Genomic DNA, 11,387 nt, shown 5'->3' on the forward strand with positions numbered 1-11,387 from the left:
CCCTCTGTCATTTACTCATTGCTAATCTTACACTATCACCGCCCCTGCGCAGACGCGTTGAATAAACCGAACGCACCCTTCGCCAACTCAACCCACTGACCACATCACCCTCCGAACCGTCTAGTTGTCACTCGATCGCCTTTTTTGTGCACATTTCTGCACTATTGATCGATCAATAACTTATTTTGTGGCACCTTCCGTGTAGGCTCTATTATCGATAACAATGGCTGATCCCAAATACGCAAATCTACCTGGAATTGTAAGTGGCTACTACTTAGCAAGCTAGCCTAGCTCCGGCTAAAACGACTAGCATTTGTTGACATTGACATATCTGTAATAAGTTTATGACGTGGATTTATAAATGATATTTATGCACGATCTTACCTGTCGAATGCTGAGCCTTTGGTGCATTAAAAGCGATCATAGATCGTGTTATATCGTGTTTGGATTCACCGGGGCGTTGGCCAGGCTAAGATGCTGCTGTTTGTGTGGTTTTGTTACAATCAATGTTTTTTTGTGATCAGGCGTTTAACGAGCCGGACGTGTACGAGACAGGTGATTTGCCGGAAGATGATCAAGCTCAATTTGAATCGGTAAGTTGAATTTAAAAAAAATAAAATAATACAAACTAATTGTCTATGTTCGACCTATTTAGGTATAAAATGGACAAAATCTTAAAATAAATTAAAATTTTGCCTAAAAAAAATTCTAACCATCAGTGATTTGTCAATGTTGAATTAGGTTATCAAAAAGGGGCGGGGACTAGGCTGGTGATAATTCTCTCAATTGGTCAATGGTCAGGAAATAAATGTTAGATATTCTACAATGTTTTTTTCCACTGTTGCAGGCAATCTGTCAATTTAAGAGAATATTTTATTGCAATATTTCTGTAAATAAATATACAGGAATTATTTCAGCTGTTTATTTTTTTAAATGATTTGGGATATAGAAAAAAATCACAATATATCCCTTATCAATCAATATATTGTACTATGCTCAATAAAAACATCACATTTCCTCTCATAGTGACTTTACAAAAAAAAACTAACACTTATAAATGTCACAATCATTAATAATAATGTCAAGTCATCTAGTTTTAATCTAAAAAATGTTTCCACTGCAACAGTATTGGGATTAAACAAAAAAAAAAGTCAGATTTTAGCTGTTCAGATTTCCAATTTAAAAAATTGAAGCCTAATTGGCATTTTCCCTTTTATGTCGGCCTTCCCCTCCCAATACTCTTGTTTTTTTTAACCCTACCTACCCCAAAACCAACCCAACCTACCTCACCTCGGAGCCTAGCTTTTACAAGTAAGATTGACTGTGTTTTTTAACCCCAATAAGCTTTAATGCTGTGCTTTTTTACTTGCATGTTTTTTTCTTCCAAAAATTGCTTTTGAGGGAATTAAGAGGCTTTCTCAATGTACGTGGTGCAATTTTTTTTAAGTTTAGAACGACAGGAAGAAATATTTAATGGTTAGTTAACTTAGTTGAAAGGAGTGTTTGTATTACAAACTATTCTTAGTTTATTGAACTTGTCATGCTTTGGAACAGCTGCTTTTTCACTCTGACTAACATGGCTGTTTAAAGCACTTCTTTGCCATCTTTATCTTAAAATCAGGCTTAATGCATGTGACAAAGAGTTTTCCCCACCAGCTATTTGAAACTGCGTCAGAAAAAATAAAATCCGCCTCGTGAAGTTCTTATTCTTTTTCAGCTATGATGCAAGTGGCAACGTTTTGAATATCTTAAGAACTGAATGGTGAATATGCAATATTAGCGTTGGGTGTCATTTTAGGGAGGAATCTTTTTGCATGTGATTTCATGTGTATCTTTTATCTGGGTTTTTTTGTACTTTTGTTCGTATTGTTTGAGTAGATAAAAGTAGGGAGTGAGGAAAACAAATCTTAAATAGATTTTATAATAGATTCATAGTAAAAGTATAATGTGAGGAAAGGAAATGAGGGCCAACTTCAAAATAAAAGTCCGCTTTAACGTCAACTTGATTTCATGTGGGCTGGATTATTTTAGATATAATATTTAGATTTTTTTTTCATAATTGGATTAATAGAACTGGATTAAAATCCCTGAATATTCTGTTTTTTTATAGATTTAAAACAATGTTTATTTTATTTAATTTTTTTTATATATTTTTAGATTTTACAAAATGAATTTTGAACTAAAAACACAGAAAATATGATTAAAAAATGACAATTATTGATTTAAAAGGGGGAAAATTGGTAAATTAGTAGGACAGTATTCCCTCAATTATCACGACTTCACTTATTGCGATTTTTTTCTGCTATTAATAAGTTTTTTATATAAAGTAAAAAAAATGAAAATCCATGCTAAAACTCGTAAACAGAAGCCAGTCTTTCTACTTAGTCATTATAAGGGTGACCCTACTTAGTGTTTTTTTTTCAATTTTCATGGCCATGTTTACTCCACATTAACCGCGATACTCGAGGGATTACTGAACATATAAAGTCAAAGCAAATCCCCTTTCACACTGTGTCTCGACTTTAGGAAGAGAGCTAGCTAGAACAGGAGATATTGTTGAATGATTTCGGGGTGCTCACTGAAGCATTTACTGCTTTCTTTCTTGTCTTCTTTCCCTGATCCCAGTCAGCTTATCCTGTTTTGAGTGTGTGTTTGTGTGTGTGTGTGTGTGTATGTGTTTGTGTGATAACCGTATTAATACGTGTTGTCTTTCTCTCCCACCCCGCAACCGTTTTTTATGCTCTTTCTAACTCTCTTTGGAAACCCAAGGAGCTGGTAAGAGCCTAACTTACCCTCCATCCATCCATCTATCCAAAATCCATCCCTCCCTGCATCTGTGTAACCTGGTTAAAATCATGCTTGTCTCTTTCCGTGGTGTTTTGATCCAAAATCTTCCAATTCATCGTAATTTTCAAGCCGTTTAAACATTTTTTTGGTTCTTCAACGCATCCGTACTTGGTGTTCCATAACGTCATGATGAGTTTTAGTGCTGCAATCCTTTTTAATCTCAGTGAAATCACCAAAGAAATTTCGCCAAGAACTAATCTGCATTGTTGTAATTTTGTCATTCATTTTTTTTCTTTTTCAATCATTTTAATTTCTAAGAAAATCTATATACAGGGATATTGTTGGGTGATGGTGTTTTTTTTTAATGTCCTAAATACAGAGGGTCCTTTATTTGCCTATGAAGGATTTTTTTCCTATAATGACAATGTCACCTGAATTTACACTTTAGGTTATTAGATTGGATTGGATAATTTAATCATCCTGTATTCGGGAAATTTTGTTGTCACAGTAGCAAGAGGGTGAGAATACAGACACAGCAAAACACATTTTAGACATAAATAGATAGGTAATAAATACTTACATGAATAAATATATAAATAAATAAGTGTGTTGCTGAAATATGTGTATATATACATATATACACTTATATACATATATATACACATATGCATATATATACATATATATACACATATGCATATATATATACATATATATATATATATATATATATATATATATATATATATATATATATATATATATATATATATATATATATATATATATATATATATATATATACACATATATATATATATATATATATATATATATATACATATATATACATATATATACACACATACATGTATATACACATATATACATATATATACACACATACATATATATACACATATATACATATATATACACATATACATATATATACACATATATACATATATATACACACATATATACATATATACACATATATACATATATACACATATATACACACATATACATATATATACACATATACATATATACACACATATATACATATATATACACATACACGTACACATACACATATATATCGATATAGTATATATTTCTGCAACACGCTTATTTATTTATATATTTTATATTTGTGAAATTTCATGCAGAAGGTGTCATAATTTGGACTTCAATATTGAATATCAAATAGTCAACAATAAGCAGAGAAACCATCTTACTCAAGGTTTCCTACCTCCAAAATTTCATCAATCATGACCTGGGTAAACTGAGGACCCTCTGCGTACTTTTCTATTCCGTATAGACACACAACTGACTTTGATTTGTCCTCCCGATAACAGGAAGAGTTGTGCAGCGATAGCGTGGAGAGAATCGTGGTCAACCCTAATGCCGCTTACGACAAGTTCAAGGACAAACATATCAACACTAAAGGACTGGGTAATCCTCACCATGATTAATTTACCCAAAAAACCTCCACTACCTACTTTAACTTTTGACTAAAGCTTCCACTTCCCTACTTCACTTTATCTCGTCATCATTATCCTTTTACGCAGACTTCTCAGACAGAATCAGCAGAAGCCGAAGAGTGGGTTACGAATCTGGCGAATTTGAAATTGTGAGTACTGTGTGTTCTGGGATGTCTTGTTCTTTCACGTTTGGGGATAATTCCATAATAATTGCTCGACCCTGACTGCCGTTTCCATGAAAAATAGAAATGTTCATTGTGTTCTTGCCTTTTTTCGTTGCAGCTGGGAGAAGGATGCGGCATTAAGGAGACGCCCCAACAGAAATACCAACGTTTGGTGAATGAGATCCAGGAACTCTGTCAGGAGGTGGACACCATCCAGGTAACCTGTTTTGAATCATAATGAACATCTTGTTAGACAAGTGACTGGTCATTTAAAGTCATGCAGCACCGGATATTATAAATATTTACCGTATTTTCTCGCATTTGTTGCTAAAAAAAATTGACTGAATCGAGGGTACGGCTTATATGCGCATAAATTAGACTTGACTTGCACAAAACTGCATTGTGATAAAGACGAAACGTCATAACGCAAGATAATGTAGTCGATATGGTCGTTTATTTCAAAAGAGAAAGAAAAATTGGTACGTTTCCTGATTGTACTGCTCACATGACTTCCTTTTTGAATTTGTCTGTGAAGGCCACGCCCTTTCCGAATGTGCAATCCAGCAATCGAATTATAAAGTATCTCAGAAATACTACATACGATGATTTTTATTAAGATTTTCCCTTCAAAGTAACACATTTGTACTCCCTATTAAAACCATGAATATGGAATTGAAAATTATGAATCAAGGTGCGGCTTATATGAGAGAAATTTTAAAATTCAACGATTTTAAGGCAATTTTAAGGGTGTGGCTTATACGCTGGTGCGGCTTATATGTGAGTAAATACACTAAGCATATTTTAGAGGAGAAAACTATGAATCAGGGGGCGGCTTATACGCGAGAAATTGTAAAATTCAACGATTTTAAGGCCATTTTAAGGGTACGGCTTATACGTGGATGCGACTTATATGCGAGAAAAACGGTAATATTAAAATCTGTTGCATGAGAAGAACACGATTTAATTTTTAATATCACATATTGATTCATGTGTTGTCAGGCCATCACCAAAGAAAGCAACGCCGAGGAGCGCCTGACCCCGGTGGTACTTGCCCAACAGGCGGCCAACCTCAAGCAACAACTAGTTTCTAATCACCTGGATTCGCTACTGGGACCGCAGGCGCATATCAATCTGGCAGATCCGGATGGAGCGCTGACCAGGTGAGCCGTGAACGCCATTGTGAACCCGCCGACCATCTGGTAACCATTGGAGTGTGTTTTTTTACTCAGGCGCTTGCTCACACAACTGGAGACAGCCAAGGGGAGTCGCACCTGCTCGGCTGGGGACGCCAAGGCGCCGGCGAAGGGTCCGGATGGGGTGGTCCTCTACGAGCTTCACAGCAGACCTGAGCAGGAGAAGTTTAATGATTCTGCTAAGGTACTAGTGTGCTATTACAGGCTAAATGAGGTGATGGATACCGTCCTTTACTGGCTAATGCCTAATTTTTGTGTCAAAGTGGTGGCTCGGGGCCAAATCTGGCCCGCCGCATCATTTTGTGTGGTCCGGGAAAGTAAATCATGAGTGCTGACTTTGTTTTAGGATCAAATTAAAATTAAGAGTATAAATGTATATTAAATTTCCTGATTTTTCCACTTTTAAATCAATAATTGTCATTTTTTATTTTTTTCTGTGATTTTAGTTCAAAAATAATTTTGTAAAATCTAAAAATAGATTTAAAAAAACTAAAATAAACATTGTTTTAGATCTGCAAAAAACGGAATATTCAGGGCTTTTAATCCAGTTATTTTAATCCATTTATTAAAAAAAAGATGTTATCATTTTGGAGGCGAAAGTAACTGGACTCTATATTGAAGTGCACTTCCTTTTTTCCCCTGTAGATGGCAGAATTGGAGAAGCGCTTAGTGGACCTGGAAATGGCTGTTGGCTCAACATCAGACAAGCAGGTCTTGCTGCTCATTCTTTGTCTAAAACTGTTATTATACTGCCTTTTTTTCTATGGAAACACAAGTTTAACCCACTTTCTTGGCGTTTCAGGGTCCTCTGAGTGCCGGCATGCAAGGAGTCAGTCTGACGGTGAGTCGTCGTCCCCTTTACGTTGTCGTCGCCTTCCTCTGTCGACAGAGGAGGGAGGTCACACTTTAGAGATGACATCACTTGATGTAGCAAAGTTGACTAAAAATGGCCACACTTAACTGGGGTCATATTTTCTACTTCAGGATACTTTGGAGCTTCTCCAGGCTAGGGTCAGTGCGCTGGACTCGGCAACTTTGGATCAAGTGGAGGCCAGGCTGCAGGTATCATTGACAATATATCATTAGAATGATGTAGCAAAAATACATTGTTTTTTATGTACGGTTTATAATTAGGTGTACACAAGATATTTTATCAACTTATTCCACTACTACATGTGGCTTATAACCCCGGAAGTCTAATGTTAACGTCAACGTGATTTCATGTGGGCCGGACCATTTTTAAATATAATATTTAGATTTTTTTATTTATAAATGGATTAAAAGAACTGGATTAAAAGCTCTGAATATTCTTTTTTTTAGAGATCTAAAACAATGTTTATTTTAGCTTTTTTATATATATTTTTTAGATTTTACAAAATTATTTTTGAACTAAAAACACAGAAAAAAATGATTAAAAAATGACAATTATTGATATAAAAGGGGGAAAATCAGGAAATTTAATATACATCTATACTCTTTATTTTAATTTGATCCTAAAACAGAAAGTCGGCACTCATGATTTACTTTCCCGGGCCATATTTGGCCCGCGGGCCACCACTTTGACACCTGTGGTCTACAGAGTTGTTTGAAAGATTTAAAAAAATATATTTAAAATGAAATAGGTGATTAAATTTTGGGGTCATAAAGTCAAAAGTGACAGAAATATTGGTATTCTTTTGAATTTAAGTCTTTTAGAATCAAATGTTAATTAAAAACTTATATCATAAAATTAAAATCATGAACTTAGAAATCCACTATAATAATGACATACCATGTACAACATTTACTTCTATGACTTGATTCCTTTTAGAGCGTTCTGGGAAAGATGAACGAGATCGCCAAACACAAAACGGCAATCGAGGACGCCGACACGCAAAGCAAGGTCGGTCGGGCAATTTTGATATTACTCACGTTCTCCTTTGGGATTTGCTATTTTAATTAAGCACCCATATGTTGTTTCTAGCTGTCACAGCTGTATGACACGGTGAAGAAGTGGGAGGCCATGTCCTCCTCTGTCCCCCAGGTGGTCCAGAGGTTGACCACGGTTAAGGAGATGCACGAGCAAGGTACGCATAACATGGCTAACGTGCTTTTTCCTATTCATTTCAATGGGGGAAAATGAGTGAAGGTGCATGTTTGGGGTATTAGAATATTTGCATATACATTTTTTTAAATGGGTTGGACATTTATCATGGTATAAGGATGGCTAGTAAGTTATGGATTAAAAATATAGATATATTAATAAAATATTTATCTTACAGCTATGCAGTTTGGCCAACTGCTCACTCACCTGGACACCACTCAGCAGATGATCAATAATTCTCTGAAGGACAACAACACCTTGCTGACACTGGTAAAATAATAATAATAATTATTATTATTATGATGATAATGATGATAATAATGATAATAATTAGAATAATGATAATAATGACAATAATGCTAATGACGATAATGACGATAATGATAATAATGATAATAATGATAATAATGATAATACTGAAAGTACTGAAAGTACTGAAAGTACTGATAATACTGATAATACTGATAACACTGATAATACTGATATCACTGATAATGATGATAATAATAATACATGATAATAATGATACTAATAATAATGATAATACTAATAATAATGATAATACTGATAATAAAGATAATGATAATACTGATAATGATGATGATGATAATAATAAATGATAATAATGATAATACTAATAATAATGATAATACTAATAATAATGATAATACTAATAATAATGATAATACTGATAATAAAGATAATGATAATACTGATCGTAATGATAATACTGAAAGCACTGATAATAATAATACTAATAATAATGATGATAATACTAATAATAATGATATTACTGATAATAAAGATAATAATGATAATAATGATAGTAATGATAATACTGAAAGCACTGATAATAATAATACTGATAATAAAATAAAATGTTTTAAAATGTTTTTTAAAACAAATTTAAATTTAAAAAATATTCCCATTTAAAATGTCAGTCAGACCTTAAAACATATCTGAAACATTGATATTTAAACTGCATTAACATTTTTCTCATTTTAATATTTGTTGTTTTACATTAAAACAAGCTTAGTTTGATTATTAATGATGCGTAAAAAAAAAACACAAAGATTGGCATGTCACACTTTTTAAAAATTGCTTAATGCCCAGAAAATTCTGATGGATGGGCCTCTAGTTTTAACTATATTTGTTATCTTAACTACCTCACCTCATCTACACACCCTTCTTCTTGTTTCAGGTCCAGCAGACGATGAAGGAAAACCTGGGAACCATTGAAGAAAACTTTGCTGCTCTCGACCAGAGAATGAAAAAAGTCTCCAAATAAACCTGGATTAAAAAAAAAGCACACCAAAAAAAATTGGACAATTACATGGACAAATGACACTTCCTTCCTTTTACTACTGCTATTTTCCTCCATTTCTGCCTTCTTCACTAATATTTGGGGGAGCTCAAAAATACCACATTTCCTCTCCATTCTATTCAATTCTTCACAGTAATGTTAGAAGGATAAATTATAGATGTATACAAAGTTGGGCCTCAAAAGGAAAAGTGTAAATATCCCTAAATGACCTTGTTTTCTTGCAATCAGTCTTTTGCTTGTAATATTTATATTCTGACCGGTATGCACCAAAAACACACTTTTAATCTGCTCTGTCATTGCCTACAAATAAACTGTATTGTGGTCACGATCATTAAAACTGATGAATCTTGTCTTGTAGAGTAATACATTGAGATATGAGCTTAATGTGTTCCAGAACTGAGCTCGTATGTCAATTTACTTGTATTTTTATTCAGTTTTTCCCATTAGAAATGAAGTAAATAATAATTAATTTGTTCCCACAATATGAAAAACACCAAAAAACAGGATATTACAATAGAAAAACATCTTGTCATTATTGGTTGTAATTCACCACCTACTCACAAAGTAACAAATACATATCTAGTGGTTATGATATTTAATACTAAAATGTGTCATGAGTCAGAACAGTGTTTGTTTTGTCTAGCTAGTTTTTTTTTAAATTATCAAACAGTTAACTTACTATAACTGTTATACTCTAAGCCACTGGTGTGAAAGTGGCGGCCCGGGGGCCAAATCTGGCCCGCTGCATCATTTTGTGCGGCCCGTGAAAGTAAATCATGAGTGTCGACTTTCTGTTTTAGGATCAAATTCAAATAAAGAGTATTGATGTAGATTAAATTTCCTGATTTTCCCCCTTTTAAATCAATAATTATCATTTCTTAATCATTGTTTTCTGTGTTTTTAGTTCAAAAATCATTTTGTAAAATCTAAAAATATATTTTTAAAAAGCTAAAATAAACCTTGTTTTAGATCTATAAAAAACTGAATATTCAGGGCTTTTAATCCACTTCTTTTAATCCATTTATTAAAAAAAATCTAAATATCACATCTAAAATGGTCCGTCTGGCCCACATGAAATCAAGTTGACGTTAATGCAGCCCGCGAACCAACCCGAGTCTGACACCCTTGCTCTAAGCTAAGCAGTAGATGGCAGCACAGCACTTGACAAAAAAATATGGAAAATACTATTCTATACATTCAGGTTATCCTCATAGGGGTCATATAGAAGGGACAAAATTAAAAATGGCGATTAAACCAATATGCTCTACTTTTGTTATTATTCCCCCCCCCCCCCCCCCCCACACACACACACACACACACACACATGTGGCTCACATTGCTCATAACTTTGTATTGTCCCTGTTTTTTTTTAAACTGTCTAATAAACGAAGTCAGACTTCCACAGTTGCAATAGAGAAAGAAAAGACACACCCAGGCTACACATACAAAATTTTATCATGTATGAAATGTGTCATCTATGTGCTTGCCAGCCCATCTGGACTTAATTAGATGACAACACAAAGCTGTTACTGTTAAGTAAGAGGTTTTTTTTTGCCTGCCTACGAGTGATGAGCCAATGGGTGAAGAGGGAAAAGTGTGTTGCTCACCTGATGGCTTTCTTGCGACCAATCATCGTGCTGTATTCCACTCCAGGGGTCGGGAACCTTTTTGACAGAGAGAGACATAAACAAATCATTTTTTTAATGTTATTACTGGAGAGTCATTGTAAAAATACATGAAAATGTGATTTTTTGGGGGGCATTTCATCACTTTTAAAGTACAAAAAGTCAGATTTATTTGACAATATTGTTATGCTGATATCATAATAATAATAGTTGGGCTCATAATTTGGTATTCTGCTTTTTTTTATAAATGGATTAAAACATGGGTGTCAAAGTGGCGGCCCGGGGGGCAAATCTGGCCCGCCGCATCATTTTGTGCGGCCCGGGAAAGTAAATGATGAGTGCTGACTTTCTGTTTTAGGATCAAATTAAAATAAAGAGTATAAATGTATATTAAATTTCCTGATTTTTTTCTCCTTTTAAATCAATAATTGTATTTTTTAATCATTTTTTGTGTTTTTAGTTAAAAAATCATTGTTAAATCTAAAAATATATTTAAAAAAGCTCAAATAACATTGTTTTAGATCTATAAGAGTCCATGAGTGACTTTCCCGGGCCACACAAAATGATGCAGCGGGCCAGATTTGGCCCCCAGGCCGCCACTTTGACACATGTACCCTAAAGGACAGCAAATAGAAGAACAACGTCTCTAAAACTGAACCTTATGGAACCTCAAAGTTCAAATTATTCAGTGCAACACTTACTTATTTAAAAACTTTGC

At 33.9% G+C, this 11,387-nt stretch overlaps 1 protein-coding gene across 1 annotated transcript; it reads left to right on the plus strand.

Moving 5' to 3' along the window:
* Nucleotides 1-48: 48 nt before the first annotated feature.
* On the plus strand, nucleotides 49-9,394 carry dctn2 (dynactin 2 (p50)). Its single transcript, XM_077726393.1, has 14 exons — nucleotides 49-259; nucleotides 525-593; nucleotides 4,155-4,251; nucleotides 4,368-4,429; nucleotides 4,563-4,661; nucleotides 5,444-5,604; nucleotides 5,674-5,821; nucleotides 6,283-6,348; nucleotides 6,440-6,478; nucleotides 6,622-6,699; nucleotides 7,448-7,519; nucleotides 7,601-7,703; nucleotides 7,899-7,990; nucleotides 8,922-9,394. Exons 1-14 carry the CDS (start codon nucleotides 224-226, stop codon nucleotides 9,006-9,008), a joined length of 1,209 nt encoding a protein of 402 aa, XP_077582519.1. The 5' UTR covers nucleotides 49-223; the 3' UTR covers nucleotides 9,009-9,394.
* The last annotated feature ends 1,993 nt before the right edge of the window (nucleotides 9,395-11,387 follow it).

Source organism: Stigmatopora nigra, chromosome 10 (assembly GCF_051989575.1).
Source record: "Stigmatopora nigra isolate UIUO_SnigA chromosome 10, RoL_Snig_1.1, whole genome shotgun sequence".
Classification (NCBI taxonomy): domain Eukaryota; kingdom Metazoa; phylum Chordata; class Actinopteri; order Syngnathiformes; family Syngnathidae; genus Stigmatopora; species Stigmatopora nigra.

Excerpts from the sequence above, each read along its gene's own strand:
- dctn2 (XM_077726393.1), top strand. The coding sequence starts at position 224 with ATGGCTGATCCCAAATACGCAAATCTACCTGGAATT. Across the intron at positions 260-524 it reads ACGCAAATCTACCTGGAATT|GCGTTTAACGAGCCGGACGT; the intron begins GTAAGTGGCTAC and ends TTTTGTGATCAG. Across the intron at positions 6,700-7,447 it reads AAGTGGAGGCCAGGCTGCAG|AGCGTTCTGGGAAAGATGAA; the intron begins GTATCATTGACA and ends GATTCCTTTTAG.